Source organism: Salvelinus alpinus, chromosome 2 (assembly GCF_045679555.1).
Source record: "Salvelinus alpinus chromosome 2, SLU_Salpinus.1, whole genome shotgun sequence".
NCBI lineage: Eukaryota > Metazoa > Chordata > Actinopteri > Salmoniformes > Salmonidae > Salvelinus > Salvelinus alpinus.
The window spans coordinates 47,009,665-47,026,734 of record NC_092087.1 but is presented as its reverse complement, the minus strand read 5'-3'; the positions used below and the strand labels follow the sequence as shown (position 1 = coordinate 47,026,734).

General features: G+C 43.8%; 1 protein-coding gene across 19 annotated transcripts in view; it reads right to left on the bottom strand.

The window, feature by feature from the left end:
- Positions 1 to 698: 698 nt before the first annotated feature.
- The window catches only part of LOC139563527 (pleckstrin homology domain-containing family A member 6-like), a 165,151-nt gene continuing 148,779 nt past the window's right edge, over positions 699 to 17,070 (bottom strand). For all 19 annotated transcript variants that reach the window (XM_071382332.1, XM_071382296.1, XM_071382365.1 and 16 more), the window contains 4 exons: positions 11,013 to 11,146; positions 10,621 to 10,778; positions 5,752 to 5,859; positions 699 to 4,025 (listed from right to left, as the gene is read on the bottom strand). In XM_071382332.1, the coding sequence (XP_071238433.1) occupies positions 5,762 to 5,859; positions 10,621 to 10,778; positions 11,013 to 11,146 (390 nt within the window). In that variant the 3' untranslated portion in view covers positions 699 to 4,025; positions 5,752 to 5,761. The remainder of the gene's footprint in view (positions 4,026 to 5,751; positions 5,860 to 10,620; positions 10,779 to 11,012; positions 11,147 to 17,070) is intronic.

Sequence of the window (17,070 nt, the reverse complement as noted above, 5' to 3'; positions counted from 1 at the left end):
TGCCGCTCAACAACAGCAAGTTCAGTTAACTTCAAATCCTACTAAAGCAGGTTTGAATGCACTGTGGGTGTGAAATTCCACAAAAGTTTACAATGCATTCATACTACATGAGAAGCCAAAATGATTATGACATTGAAATGTGACATACTATTTTTCTCATACTCAAATGGCGGACAATTTAGGATGCTAGTATTGGTGTTTGGACTGCCACTGAACAGAGTTTGGCATACTAATCTATGTGTTTTCAACACATTTCTTTGACAATAACATTATTTGGGGGATTTATTTGTAGTTGTTGCCAGATATAAAACTGTGATCTTTCAATAGAAGTTTAAAAGTTGGAGTTTGCCAAACGCTACCACTAGGCTACCCATGCCAGTAAGAACAAACAGATGATAGCTTTACCTTATAATAATTCAAATATACTTTATTGGAGGTTGTAAATGAGTTACCTATGAAGTCCAGTATTGTTGACCATATAGCACAGTTCAGAAAGTGTTCCTCCATGCGAGCCCCATAATTTCACCATGTCAATGATGGGTTTGACCTCTAACGTCCGAACTCTGGTCTCCATTGTGATCATCTTTCAGTCAAATGTGTACGAGACACAGAATACATTTTTTCAGAGGAATACTGAAAGTCAAATGACAGTTGATTTCATACTGTGTTTTCCACACATCCAGTCAGTCTTCAAAGTCTACATGATATCTTCAGGTTTATTTATCCAGACATACACATAGAATAGAATATAACAAAGTCCATATGATATAATATAAGAGTCCTTATGATATAATATAAGAGTCCATATGATATAATATGAGTCCTTATGATATTGTCAGTAAAGGTCTATTAATATAACAGACAGAAAGTATGATGATCAGTAGTATAATTATTTTGGCAGTGATACTCAACATCAATAACATGATCAAAACAATAACGGTAATAATATCAATGATTTATGATTATAATTTTTCTTAGAAAGTACGGCGGAATATTCCGAAAACATCTAAAGAGAAACACATACTGTATATATTTGTATACATTCACTTTATTGCAAGAAGGTTTTCCTAAAGCAAGCATATGATTTTTTACTTTTTTATTTGCATAGTTCAAGCATTTTGTGTATTTTCGCCAAAATAGCAACAGTTGATGTTATTATTACGATATACGTAGTTGAAATGGGAAATATGTACATAGACCAATGTGCTAAATCTTTCCACATCATTATTAGCCATAAATGCTACATTTTTTATCAAATATTGGACACCCCGTATTTGGCTGTTTTGTGTTTCTCAACACATATGAGGCCAATTGTTCCAAAAATACCAATATTTTCAAAATCATCTTTAAACCAGGGCCTTCAAGACACATCTTAAAAGCAAATAAAAAAAATATTTGAGCAATAATCATTTTCCCCCAATATTGTGAAAAACGCAAAACATTCCTGATTACATGCTAAAAATGTAACCTGTCGGCTGAAACCTTATTTTAGTCATCAAATACCCATGAGTCTAAAAAAATATGTACTGCATCTTTTGACCTTAGTTGTCCCTTTCTCAAACAAGAAAAAAATATAACTATTTTCTTCAGACTTTTTTTTTTTAAATAATCTGCTTTGTGTACACAAATGTTTAACTTGCCTTCAAACACGGTGGCTTGAGTCTGAAGAAAGATATCTTCTTATACAGACACAGCATTGCCTCTGAGCCAATATGACAAAGGGGGAGAAACTAATGGAATGGGGGGAAAAAAGACAGAGAAGGAGAGATGAGTGGATTGTGAGGGAGGAATGAAGACAGAAATAAAAAAGGGCTGCGCTTTCAGAGGCCACAGGTTAAATCTGGAGACACTAAACAGTGATCGACTGACAAACAAATGTTCCTTATTAAGAGACAGCCAAAATGCAAAGGATGGGTCAGCAACTTATATTAGAGGACAGGAGGAGGACGAGTATGTTGCACATAACTGCACCACGATACATCCTCCACTTAGAATGTGGAGTGACTTGTCATATATGTGTATAATATATGAGTTCCTCCGACCCTGACCAGGACAGCAATATGTCTATATATTTCTGTGTCTATCTATCTGTCTCACCCAAAGTGGTTGATCACGTTAGAAGTGACGCTTCATAGAAAAATAATTAGATGTATTTTGAGAGGTAAAAACGTATTGATCAGAATAAACGACCTCTATATGCTAAAAAGGTTCGGTCTTCAACATAGCACTGTATAATATTAGCGATATGATACATGTAGGATGCATTTAGCTTTCTGATATGTACACACTGTAAGTTGGCTGTGATGCAAGTTGCTGGCCCATCTTAACACAAACAAGTGTTTCAACTAGCAGACTTATTCTAAGGTCACTTCTTTTACTGACGTCTTTCCACATACTATATACTGTACTGTATATATATATATAAATGTAGATATAGAGAGATTTTATCTACACATGTATCTATTGACATACTGTACCACTGAAGTAAGGTCTTATAGCAGTGAGAGAACTAAGAGGAGTCCAATGGCTTTAATGCCAATGGTGTGTGGGCTGTACTCACATCAAGACACACAGTTACCAGAGAACTAACAGTGGTTTCAGAGTGAGGCAGGATAGGTCTTCCTGCAGGCAGTCACACACATACGCATATAGGTCCCAGCCAGCCCTGGGTGTAGGACGGGAAAGGGGACAGATGGGGTGTAGCCTAGCCTGGAGAAAGGGTTGGGAGGCAGGCGTCACAGTGGGTTAGGTGTTCAATAGGTGTGTTCCTCACCTGGGATGAGAGGTGTTGGAAGGAATCGAAGGGAGACTCATGCAAACACTGCTGTACACCAATGATCTGCGACCACTGGATTGAGTTGAGGGGGGGGGGGGGTGCTTTCATACAGTACAGCTCTCCCACTAATGGCCTCTGAAGACGACGCCAGGAAGTCGAAGGTCAAGGCCTGTTTAACTGAGTTTGAAACAATGACCTGGGGGCCAATCAGAGACAAAACTACATTGCTCTGAAGAGGCCATTTCCTGTTGTGTCAGGGTTTCCCCAAACTCGATCCTGAATCAGCTGTGTAGTGCTAGGGAAAAAACCAAAACGTCCACCCAGGGGGGCCCCAGGATCGAGTTTGGGAAACCCTGTGTTATGTTACTGTTCCCGCTCATATCTCTCTTTATGGCTCTTGAACTACCATCTGTCCGCCTCCTCCTCTGTGACCATTTCCTGTTACACTGTAACATCAGCCTCTGATTGGTTCTACTGCTCTCTGCACCAATAAGAAGCTCTCACTCCCCAGTCCCTCTTCCTGAAGTCCAGCTCCGGCAGTCCTAATCACTCTTCATCTTAACAGAGATCCGTGCATCACGTACGATAAGTCCCCTCCTGAACCGTTCAGTCACAGAACTCTACTGTCCTGGGCTTCTAGTCTCTGTGGTCCTTCTAATCTCTCTATAGCATACACCTTTCCTGAGCTGAGTAACGGAGAAAACTGTCGAAACAGTCCCACTGTCAGTGTAGCATGGAGGAGAGCATGTTTGAGTGCTGTATACACCCCCTGGTTTCTGGCTAGCTTAGTAGTATCAAATGCTGTGTCAAACGCATCATCCCCAAAATAGTGAAAAAATTACAGCATTGTGTTTTATTTGCATTTGTTTAGTTTGCGTTACCTGCCCTTATAGAGAAGCTATTTTCTGCCAGGCCTAGACTAAGAAGAATTGTGTAAGTGTGGTGAATGATAGAGAGAGAGTGGAGGGTGCCGTTATAGACCCCCTTCTGGTGGAAGGTGTGGGCCTCCATCATAGTCTGTTTTCCTTGAAAAAGTCCTCAGGCGGACAACTTCACAAACTTCCTGTGACAGCTTCATGTTTCCGGTTGTGTTGTTGTGGAGGTCATTTGAGTTTATACACCGGCGGGCAGGTGGTCTGGGAGATTAACCAGTTTGTAAATATAACCAGTTTCTTTGGGCATTTTCTTTATATTCCAGTGGATCCTCAGAAGGACGCTCCGTCAAACTTGACGGCAGCCAGAGCTTGAGCTAGAGATGAAAGAGAGAGAGATGAAAGAGAGAAAACATACTTTAATCCCAGTAAAACTCACTTTTACAAAACTCTCAAACAAAGACACAATGAAAATTGAAAGCAGAGAAAGGAAATGTTTCCAGACTCAGATGAGTTCCCTTTCTGCTATTTGTTTGTGTGACTCTCTAAATGCTTATTTGACCACAGGACAACTCCAGGCCAGTTTGTACCAATCACTGCTGAGGATCCTGTCGTTGAGTACAGGATGTGCCCCTGTTATGTTTAAGAGTGGTTATTGAGGGGACTCAATAGATGTTACGACAAGGCTGAGAAAGCTGCAGTGCAATGTCGACTTGAGTAATTGTCCACTGAACATACTCTGCATGGTTGCAATTTGGGTACAACAAGTCCACAATGGTGCTTTTCACAAGATACAACTTTACTTGTTAGATATTACTGCTCTGACGGAACTAGAAGCACAAGCATTTCGCTACACTCGCATTAACATCTGGTAACCATATGTACGTGACCAATATAATTTGATTTGATTAACTAACATCAGCTTGAAAACAACAAGAATGGTAATAGAAAGTCATTGAAGTGTGACCGCCGCTTTATTTAATACATTTAGAATAAAACTTTGTTTGTTGTGAGTATGCAGACAACAGACCCTGAACACCGTCAGTCAAGCAGAAAGACATTAGGTTGGAACTGAAGATACTACCCAAGGACTTCAAGCTCTTATAAAGTATTGCATTGTTGTGCCATTTGTGCAAGTCTGCATTCAATTTCTGCACCTGGGTTTTGGGAAGGGCCATGTGTGACCCTACCAATGTTTAAAAGTAAGGCGGATATCTCAAGATGTTTTTGCCAATATCTCAAGTTGTTTTTGTCAAACACAATGCAGGGAAGTAAATCAGGATCGTTTGTGAGGTGTATGTTTTTGTCCAGGAATGACAGGACCGTGTTCTTAGTAAGGATTATGGTCATAACCAAGCACATAAGCAAATAAAAAATGACAAAAACGATCTGATATTTGATCCCCGCTTGTCCAAATGGTGCTGACAGGAAGCGTGATCCTCCTATTAGTTTAACGCTGAGTATGTGTTGGACGTGGTAACCTGGCTTCATTCAAAGAATATGGCTCTAAATTGACTGGTCCATGGCAGAGGCCCCATCCTGAATTGACCCTGCTTAGCAGTACTAATTTAACCCTGTGTACAAGTACAGGGTAGATAACTTCACATCTGAGTCAGCTGTCTTCACTCTCTCTAACAGCAACACTTCAGTCTCACTTCCTCTCCGTGTCCTACATCAGCACAAACTGAGAGACAGATAATCCCGACTTCAGGGGGAGGCCTCCACAAATCCTCAAGGGATATTTTACTGGTTAATCGTTTCTGTCCCTTGAAATGTGTACAGTACGTGGACAAGGACTGGTAGTAATATACGATTGTCGTACGGTTATTTCGGTATAGAAAACATAAATATTGTGTTAGCACAGTTCATTGAGAGCATTCGGAACTATTTTCCAGTTAATAAAACAATTGAGTAAAGCAGATAGCAATACAATTTCCACTTGCTGCCATTGGTCAAGACATCACATGAGTGAAAAACTAAGAGGCCTGCCCAAACCAGGAGAGGTGAAGGAGGGGGGGTGAGGTAGGAGGAGGGGACCAGAGAGGGGGTGAGGAGGGAGGGAGGGGGGTGGGTTGCAGGTGTGGTTGGTGGGCGGGGACTCACCTTCACAGACTCACACCTTCATGATGTGAACGGAGTCGGAGAAGTCGGTGGAGGACGGGGGAGGGGCCAGGTTGGTCGGGGAGGCGGGGGGGCTGGGGGCGCACTGGGCTGGAATGGAATGGGGGTGTGAGGTGAGAACGAGCAAAACAAATAGCAAAACATGAAGGTGTAAAGCAATAATAAAGGGTTGAGGCAGCTACAACAGGGAGGACTGTGCACTCACTCCACCCCACAAGCATAACAGGATATGGTTATGCTTGTGGGGATACATCTGTAGGGATATGGTGCTAAGCCTGTATAGCTTTGTACTGAGGAAGCAAGAGAATGTTGCTAGGATAAACTTGTTACACCTGGATCTGGAGTTTGGCTACACACATTCAGAACACTTTAGAAAATTAAACAGTTTGAACAGCTGTTATCTAGATTACATTTACAAAGTAAATACTTGTAACGACAGAAAGCATGAAGGTCAGTAACAAATTGTAGGTAAACTTGCAGAATATATGTGGATCGGATATTATGACTCTAAAGATAATATGGTTGAACATAATGCAAAGTGCTTTTCTGGACGCAAGATAAAACAAAGTCTGCTATCTGGCACCAGCAGCGTAACAGATACCTGGTTCGTACTGAACTCTGTGCAGCTGGACAATAACAGTATCTGTCCAGTCAAGGGTGACGCATGCTCAAAGGTATGGTTTTATGACCTTATAATGACCGCGATTGACAGCAGGCAGCACACAGTATGATTGAATACTTAACAGTCCTATAAGACTTGATAAAAAAAACAGATTTGTTTTCCTTCAGCTCATCACTTTACATTGACAAGTTTATGTTCAATTTCCCATTATCATAATCTGTGATGACTATGCATAAGTGATATGTGGTTGGTTGTGGGTAGGGTAGAGACAGAGATAGTGATATGTAGTAAGCAGTGAGAAATTGTGCTGTAGTTTTCAGCAAACGGAAACTCTGTCGATCTCACTACTCATGGATTGCACCTCCATCACTCAGTCGCGTCATGCCATTGTTATGAAAGTTCTTAAGATTCCTCCACCATATTGGTGCCCAAAGGGCTACTGGGGCGGTTGCTCCAGTTGGGCGGGCAGGTAGCCTAGTGGTTAGAGCGTTGGGCCAGTAACCGAAGGTTGCTGGATCGAAACCCTGAGCTGACCAGGTAAAAATCAGTCGTTCTGCCCCTGAGCAAGGCAGTTATCCCACTGTTTCCCGGGCACCGAAGACATGGATGTTGATTATGGCAGCCTCCCGTACCTCTCTGATTCAGAGGGGTTGGGTTAAATGCGGAAGACCATTTCAGTTGAATGCATTCAGTTGTACAACTGACTAGGTATTCCCCTTTCCCTAAGTGGGTCGCAACTCTACGTCTGAATTAAGCAGGACCTACGTCTGCTCTATGCAGGACCTAAAAATTCTACCTGTTGGACCACCTTGGCGTAAGTTCTTCTGTGAGCTACTCCTGGACATAGATTCTACGCCTAGTAGGGAGCAGGTGTAGGGTATTAGACTAGATATTCTTAGATCTTCTTTAACGATATGAACAGAAAATGATAGCAATCTATATTTTCAAAAGAATGTGACTCTCGTGTTCATATTTCAGAACCTCCGCAGGCTTTTCGAGTTTCCTATGCGCGAGTCAATAGCAAAATAATACACTTGATTTATGCTACATTATAATGCTAAATGTATCTGAGCAGTTATTATCAATCTACACGAAACAAAAATATAAATGCAGCATGTAAAGTGTTGGTCCCATGTTTCATGAGCTGAAATAAAAGATACCAAACATTTTACATTATCCACAAAAAGCTTATTTTGCATACATTTTGTGCACACATTTGTTTACTTCCCTGTTAGTGAGCATTTTATCCTTTGTCAAGATAATCCATATCAAGAAGCTGATGAAATAGCATGATCATTACACAGGTGCACCTTTTGCTGGGGACAATAAAAGGCCACTCTAAAATGTATTTCTGTCTGTAATAAAGCCCTTTTGTGGGGAAAAACGAATCCTGATTGGCTGGGCCTGGCTCCCCAGTGGGTTGATCTGGCTCTCAAGTGGGTGGGCCATAACCACTCCAAGGTCCACCCATGGCTGTGCCCCTGCCCAGTCATGTGAAATCCATACATTAGGGCATAAATCATGTATTACAATTGACTGATTTCCATATATTAACTGTAACTCAGTAAAATCTTTGAGATTGTTGTATGTCGTGTTTATATTTTTGTTCAGTATAATAGATAAGCTGCCACCTCCACTAATTTGCCCAGCCAGAGATCAAACAACCAACTATATAGACGGAGATTGTTTGAAACAAAATCACATTGATTGATTATCAGACAAGTCAAGGGCTTTTAGTCGGGATATAGCCTTGGCAAATTAATCCACCTGTTATACTGGGCTACCGTAGGCTACATAACATGCTAGCAAAATGTTCTGATAACACTGTTTGACGAGCAAACTAGACTAAAGATTATCATCATGAAAACATTCACCTCAATTCCGCAAACATTTTCCCAGCCTAATTGTAACCAAATATCAAAATGGAGATTCCGTGAAAACAAAAATATTATATTTATTGATTTATCAATACGAGTCTTGTCTCAATGCAGCGTGATAACACTGTCCCAATCATAACGTTGCTGAAATTATAGTTGACCACACACGGCTATTGCTTTAAAGTATTTAAAACAGTTGGATGACTTAATTTCAGTAAGCAATAATAGTGTAACGACCCTGGGTTTATAAACGCGGATATCGACTCTGCCGCATTAACATGCTTTTGGGGCAAAGTCGATTGCGCGCTGGATTTCGGGCTTGAAGGTCGAGGGTTCGATGCCTGCTCCCTGCCTGTTTCATTACAATATGATACATGCCTTCAATGGCGTTAGCATACTTTACTCCAATATTTTTGTAATTCAGTGATATTCATTCCCACAGCCATTATTAATTCATCCAGCCAGTTGTGGTTAAGAAAACGCGCATGCATAGTGGTGGGCTTTGCGAATTGATGGGACATGCCTCGCAAAGTTTAGAACGGCAACAAGGACGGTAACAGCCTAGTAACTGGCACTGCCTAGCAACCATCATTATGAAGCATCTAATGAACGCGCATTGCTCATGCCGGATTTAGCTACGACTATTTTTTTTTGGGGGGGGGGGGGGGGGGTTGCAACAAGTGTAAATCCTGTTACCAAAGTCGGACATATCTACGCCGAACTAGTATTTAAGACTAACTTTTTTATGCACAACTGGTGCAAACCGCTCCTGGTGTCCAGTCACCGAAGAGGGGCTAAGGAATGCTTCATCTAAAGTACACTATAGTGGCCTGGAAATATGATGACATTGCTAAAGTAGGCAAATAATTAGTAGGAAACAACTTTTTCATCATTATGATGTCGTTAAATGTACTTTAAAGGAATGGAAATGTTGCCATTAGCTAACTAAATTCATCAAATGCAGCAATGCTAATGTTAGCTAGCTACAATCCGATGCTGTCCCCCCAGTCTTAGCTAGCTGGATAAAGTGCTACTGCATCTAAAGGCAATCTGGCAACATCACAATGATGACAAAAGGTTGTCATACTCATTATTTGCCAACTTTTGATACGTCATCGTGTTTCCAAGCACCTGTAATGCACTTTAGATAAAAATCTTCATCAGCATCAATTGAGAATGCATTGAGAAGAATACTCAGTTGGGCGTGAGTCCTAAAACGAATGTCCAAAACAATATTGTGGTCAAACGTGCATCCCATGGACAGAAGTGGACTAGTGAAACTATCTTCCCTGCTGGCACCATACTTTCCACAACAATGCCATTCTTATTTGGATTTCTCAATGGAAGATTAACATCTTAGAACGCTTGGTGGTAACATGGCGACATTACATATTCTAAATCTTGGTTCATCTGAGTTGATCATATCTCTGTTAATCTATTGCTCTGGGGACAGGGACAGGTAACATGTGGCATTGTCTTGGGATGCCCTGTGAAATGACAAGGTTTATGAACCCTTTTTGTAGGAGCGGATACAGATCCTTGAATAGCAATGAGTGTAACTGTGACCAGTTTTTTTTCTTCATTAATGCACTGTGTCACAACCTCTAGCAAAATGTTTTGTAATGGAAAATGTACCGCAAAGATAACGTGAGTTTCATATTAGACAAATTCAGGTAGGTCCCTCCCCGTTTCATCCCATTTGCTTCATTTGGATTCTAGTGAGTACACCCAAGGTGTACACTACTGCACATGGTGAGGAACTGAGGGTGTGGTTGGCTTGGGTTAGGTAGTGGTTGAGTAGTGGACAGTGGATAGTGGAGTATATTGCAGTACAGCAGACAATGAGGGAGTGAAGGAGTGTGGTTGGCTGGGTTTAAGCAGCGGATATTTTGCAGACATTTGACAGTGAGATGTAACTAGGGGTTATATTGGGATTTTATTCTTCATGAAACTGGGCCTTAGAAACTTTTCCCCAAAAAATTACTGTATATATTTTATCAAAATATTTTTCTTTCGAACAAAGCAGTTCCACTATGTTCACCTCCAATTTAACCCCTAAAAAGCTGTCATTGATGTTGAGTGTTGAGTGTGTTGCAAACAGGAGAGGGATTGATCATTTCAGTGATTGGTAGAGGAAATGTGTGTCATAGAGGGGAGGAGGGAAGGGGTTTTGGAGGAAGGGGGAGGTGTTTCAGCAACACATCGCCTGTCATCTCTGGGGGTCTCCTCAGTGGCAGGGGGGCGACAGGGCCACGGTCGGGGTGGGCAACGGTAACTGTGAAGGCAGTAACCGTGGTGACAGGGTGGTCGGGGTGGTGGCAGTGAAGCGGCAGGCAGCTGAGGCGTCCTCACCGGAGAGCAGGCGGGAGCGTCGCGAGGCCTCGGCGGCCAGAGCACAGGAGATCTCGATCCTCTTCTCCTGCTCCTGGATTTTTTGCTCTGGGTTGCCATGGTGATGACGACCGCCCCCCTCAGTAGGACCGTCCAATAGGGGAACCACATTCTGGAGACTGGAGGGAGAGGTGGCAGGGGAGAGAGGGGAGGGAGAAAGTGTGACAAAGAGAGCAAGAGAAAGGAGATTAAATTATAACTTTTAATACAGAACATGTGGCATTTCATAACACTTACGTGAAAAAGAAGATGGAGCGGAGAGGAAGTTTAGCCAAAATATGAGTAAATACACTACTGTACGTATGTGTGAGTCAGAGGTGTGTTGGACAGTAGTTTGTGGTGTCTGTACTTACTTTGATTTGGCAATGAGAGTCTTGATCCTCTCTACTTTCTTCTGTTTCTCCTTCTGCTCCTCTGGGCTGAGAGGAGTGTTGGGCTCCACATGCAGGTAGCGCTCCGGGATCAGAACCTTGTCTGGAGCACAAAGCTGAGGATACCACACATATCAGAGGTTTTGTAACCTTTTACTTTATGGGCCATTTATACTGAACTAAATATAAAATGCAACATGTAAAGTGTTGGTCCCATTTTTCATGAGCTGAAATAAAAGATCCCAGAAATGTTCCATACGCACAAAAAGCATATTTCTCTAAAATGTTGTGCACAAATTTGTTTACATCCCTGTTAGTGAGCATTTCTCCTTGGCCAAGATAATCCATCCACCTGACAAGTGTGGCATATCAAGAAGCTCATTAAACAGCATGATCATTACACAGATGTACCTTGCGCTGGGGACAATAAAAGGACACTCTAAAATTAGCTGTTTTGTCACACAACACAATGCCACAAATGTATCAAGTTTTGAGGAAGCTTTCAACTCTTGCTCGAGAGTTTAATGTTCATATAAAACCTAGCAGTTACCACGTCATTTTGAAATATAAAACAATTACCATCTGAGACAGAACTACAGAATGAAGTGTTACTGAAATCGATTCAGGCTGTTAACAAGTGTTTCATTAACTTTGCATTAAGCACTAACCCAGAAAACATGTCCAGATTAACACAATGCGGGCTAAAATATTGGCCTCAAGTAGGCTGCCCACATTGGGCCCATGTGCCTTTCCTCATCGAATCCACATTGGCTCCCAAGGCATTGGGAGTAACCTACCTCACCCAATGTGGTACGGAATCGCTATCATTTTTTATCTTTGGAACACATTCACGAACCCCCAGTAGCTAACCAGCTACAAGCTACCAGCTACAAGCTACTTAGCCATTTTTAACCGATGCTAGCAGCTTTTACCGTTGGAACTGTGGAACACATTCAAGAACCCCCAGTAGCTAACCAGCTACAAGCTACCAGCTACAAGCTACTTAGCCATTTTTAACCGATGCTAGCAGCTTTTACTTTCGGCACAGACACCAGCCCTGTTATTAGCCTGGATATTACTCACCAATTTAACAGCATCGGACTGTCTCTCGACAACAACGCCGGATTCCTGCCGTAATCCCTGAGCCACTACTTCTGATCCTCACAGCTAGCCTGCAGCTAACGCAGCTAGCACAGCTAGTGCCACTGCTACGAAGCTAGCATCAGTTAGCAAACACAATTCTACAATCACAACCTCTCTCTCGCCATCCGGCCTGGATTCTCTGTCGACACGACCACATCTGGTCTGCAGACGATTACCCCATCCGCTGTACCCTCAACCGGCCTCCATCTGAGCAGACCCCCTTCGTCTGAGCAGACTCACCCCCCCGGGCTACTAACTTTAAACACCGCGTGCTAGCTTAGCGGCGACTTCCCTGCTCCATCTACGGCTGCCCCCTGGACACTATGATCACCTGGCTACATAGCTGATGCCTACCGGACTGTCCATTAATTTACGGTACTCCATTCTGTTTACTTGTGTTTTATCTGTCGGCTCTGTGTTTTAACTCAGGCTCTGTGTGTAGTTAATCCGACCCTCTCTGCCTAGTCGTCGCCATTTTTACCTGCTGTTGCTGTGTTAGCTGACTAGCTGCTGTTATCTCACCTGTTGTTTTAGCTAGCTCTCCCAATCAAGACCTGCAATCACTTTATGCCTTACTGTATGTCTCTGCCAAATATCAATATGCCTTGTATACTGTTGTTCAGGCTAGTTATCATAGTTATCATTGTTTTGGTTTGCAATGGACCCCGTAGTTCCACTCTCCGTACCTCTGATACCCCCTTCGTCCCACCTCCCACACATGCGGTGACCTCACCCATTGAGACCAGCATGTCCAGAGATACAACCTCTCTTATCATCACCCAGTGCCTGGGCTTGCCTCCGCTGTACCCGTGCCCCACCATACCCCTGTCTGCACATTATGCCCAGAATCTATTCTACCACGGCCATAAATCTGCTCCTTTTATTCCTTGTCTCCAACGCTCTAGGCGACCAGTTTTGATAGCCTTTAGCCGCACCCTCATCCTACTACTCCTCTGTTCCTCGGGTGATGTGGAGGTTAACCCAGGCCCTGCATGTCCCCAGGCACCCTCATTTGTTGACTTCTGTGATCGAAAAAGCCTTGGCCTCATGCATGTCAACATCAGAAGCCTCCTCCCTAAGTTTGTCTTACTCACCGCTTTAGCACACTCTGCCAACCCTGATGTCCTTGCCGTGTCTGAATCCTGGCTTAGGAAGGCCACCAAAAATTCTGAGATTTCCATACCCAACTATAACACTTTCCGTCAAGATAGAACTGCCAAAGGGGGAGGAGTTGCAATCTACTGCAGAGATAGCCTGCAAAGTTCTGTCATACTTTCCAGGTCTATGCCCAAACAGTTCGAACTTCTAATTTTAAAAATTAATCTCTCCAGAAATAAGTCTCTCACTGTTGCTGCCTGCTACCGACCCCCCTCAGCTCCCAGCTGTGCCCTGGACACCATCTGTGAATTGATCGCTCCCCATCTAGCTTCAGAGTTTGTTCTGTTAGGTGACCTAAACTGGGATATGCTTAACACCCCGGCAGTCCTACAATCTAAGCTAGATGCCCTCAATCTCACACAAATCATCAAGGAACCTACCAGGTACAACCCTAAATCCGTCAGCATGGGCACCCTAATAGACATTATCCTGACCAACCTGCCCTCCAAATACACCGCTGCTGTCTTCAATCAAGATCTCAGCGATCACTGCCTCATTGCCTGTATCCGCTGCGGGTCCGCGGTCAAACGACCACCCCTCATCACTATCAAACGCTCCCTAAAACACTTCTGCGAGCAGGCCTTTCTAATCGACCTGGCCCGGGTACCCTGGATGGATATTGACCTCATCCCGTCAGTTGAGGATGCCTGGTCATTCTTTAAAAGTTACTTCCTCACCATATTAGACAAGCATGCTCCGTTCAAAAAATGCAGAACTAAGAACAGATATAGCCCTTGGTTCACTCCAGACCTGACTGCCCTCGACCAGCACAAAAACATCCTGTGGCGAACTGCAATAGCATCGAAGAGCCCACGCGATATGCAACTGTTCAGGGAAGTCAGGAACCAATACACGCAGTCAGTCAGGAAAGCAAAGGCCAGCTTTTTCAAGCAGAAATTTGCATCCTGTAGCTCTAACTCCAAAAAGTTCTGGGATACTGTAAAGTCCATGGAGAACAAGAGCACCTCCTCCCAGCTGCCCACTGCACTGAGGCTAGGTAACACGGTCACCACCGATAAATCCGTGATGATCGAAGACTTCAACAAGCATTTCTCAATGGCTGGCCATGCCTTCCTCCTGGCGACTCCAACCTTGGCCAACAGCCCCCCCCCCCCCCCCCGCTGCTACTCGCCCAAGCCTCCCCAGCTTCTCCTTTACCCAAATCCAGATAGCAGATGTTCTGAAAGAGCTGGAAAACCTGGACCCATACAAATCAGCTGGGCTTGACAATCTGGACCCCCTATTTCTGAAACTGTCCGCCGCCATTGTCGCACCCCCTATTACCAGCCTGTTCAACCTCTCCTTCGTATCATCTGAGATCCCCAAGGATTGGAAAGCTGCCGCGGTCATCCCCCTCTTCAAAGGGGGAGACACCCTGGACCCAAACTGTTACAGACCTATATCCATCCTGCCCTGCCTATCTAAGGTCTTCGAAAGCCAAGTCAACAAACAGATCACTGACCATCTCGAATCCCACCGTACCTTCTCCGCTGTGCAATCCGGTTTCCGAGCCGGTCACGGGTGCACTTCAGCCACGCTCAAGGTACTAAATGATATCATAACCGGCATCGATAAAAGACAGTACTGTGCTGCCGTCTTCATCGACCTGGCCAAGGCTTTCGACTCTGTCAATCACCATATTCTTATCGGCAGACTCAGTAGCCTCGGTTTTTCTAATGACTGCCTTGCCTGGTTCACCAACTACTTTGCAGACAGAGTTCAGTGCGTCAAATCGGAAGGCATGCTGTCCGGTCCTCTGGCAGTCTCTATGGGGGTACCACAGGGTTCAATTCTCGGGCCGACTCTTTTCTCTGTATATATCAATGATGTTGCTCTTGCTGCGGGCGATTCCCTGATCCACCTCTACGCAGACGACACCATTCTGTATACTTCTGGCCCTTCTTTGGACACTGTGATAACCAACCTCCAAACGAGCTTCAATGCCATTCAACACTCCTTCCGTGGCCTCCAACTGCTCTTAAACGCTAGTAAAACCAAATGCATGCTCTTCAACCGTTCGCTGCCTGCACCCGCACGCCCGACTTGCATCACCACCCTGGACGGTTCTGACCTAGAATATGTGGACATCTATAAGTACCTAGGTGTCTGGCTAGACTGCAAACTCTCCTTCCAGACTCATATCACACATCTCCAATCCAAAATCAGATCTAGAGTCGGCTTTCTATTTCGCAACAGAGCCTCCTTCACTCACGCCGCCAAACTTACCCTAGTGAAACTGACTATCCTACCGATCCTCGACTTCGGCGATGTCATCTACAAAATGGCTTCCAATACTCTACTCAGCAAACTGGATGCAGTTTATCACAGTGCCATCCGTTTTGTTACTAAAGCACCTTATTCGACCCACCACTGCGACCTGTATGCCCTAGTCGGCTGGCCCTCGCTACATGTTCGCCGTCAGACCCACTGGCTCCAGGTCATCTACAAGGCTATGCTAGGTAAAGTGCCGCCTTATCTCAGTTCACTGGTCACGATGGCTACACCCACCCGTAGCACGCGCTCTAGCAGGTGTATCTCACTGATCATCCCTAAAGCCAAAACCTCATTTGGACGCCTTTCCTTCCAGTTCTCTGCTGCCTGCGACTGGAACGAATTGCAAAAATCTCTGAAGTTGGAGACTTTTATCTCCCTCAACAACTTAAAATCTGCTATCCGAGCAGCTAACCGATCGCTGCAGCTGTACATAGTCCATCGGTATATAGCCCACCCAATTTACCTACCTCACCCCCCCCATACTGCTTTTATTTCCTTTTCTGCTTTTTTTGCACACCAGTATCTCTACTTGCACATGACCATCTGATGATTTACCACTCCAGTGTTAATCTGCTAAATTGTAATTATCTGATTTATTGCCTACCTCCTCATGCCTTTTGCACACATTGTATATAGATTCTCTTTTTTTCTTTTTTTCTACCATGTTATTGACTTGTTTATTGTTTACTCCATGTGTAACTCTGTGTTGTTGTCTGTTCACACTGCTATGCTTTATCTTGGCCAGGTCGCAGTTGCAAATGAGAACTTGTTCTCAACTAGCCTACCTGGTTAAATAAAGGTAAAATAAAATAAAAAATAAATTGCCCCAGTGTGTCCCAGTGTGGGCAGCCCATATCTTGTGAGGGCAGCCTTCACTTTGCTTGAAATAAGCTAATCTTTTCCCAGCAAACAAATGAGGGTTAAAACACTGGACCCATGTAGACTGCCCACATTGTGCCGATGCACCTTTGCTCATCGGCTCCATATTGGCACCAAGGTAGTTTGCTCCAAGGGCAGCTCTCACTTTGCCTGAAATAAGCCCACCCCTAAGAAGCAGGATGTGCAGGTCATGGACTGGCGTGGATACACGTGGTCTGCGGTTGTGAGGCCAGTTGGATGGACTGCCAATGACTTTGGCGGTGGCTTATGGTAGAGAAATTAACATTCAATTATCTGGCAACAGCTCTGTTGGACGTTCTTGCAGTCAGCATGCCAATTGCAAGCTCCCTCAAAACTTGAGACATTTGTGGCATTGTGTTGTGTGACAAAACTGCACATTTTAGAGTGGCCTTATATCGTCCCCAGCACAAGGTGCACCTGTGTAATGATCATGCTGTTTAAACAGCTTCTTGATATGCCACAACTGTCACGTGGATAGATTAGCTTGGCAAAGGAGAAATGCTCACTCACAGAGACATAAACACATTTGTGCACCAACATTTTTGAGAAATACTCTTTTTGTGCG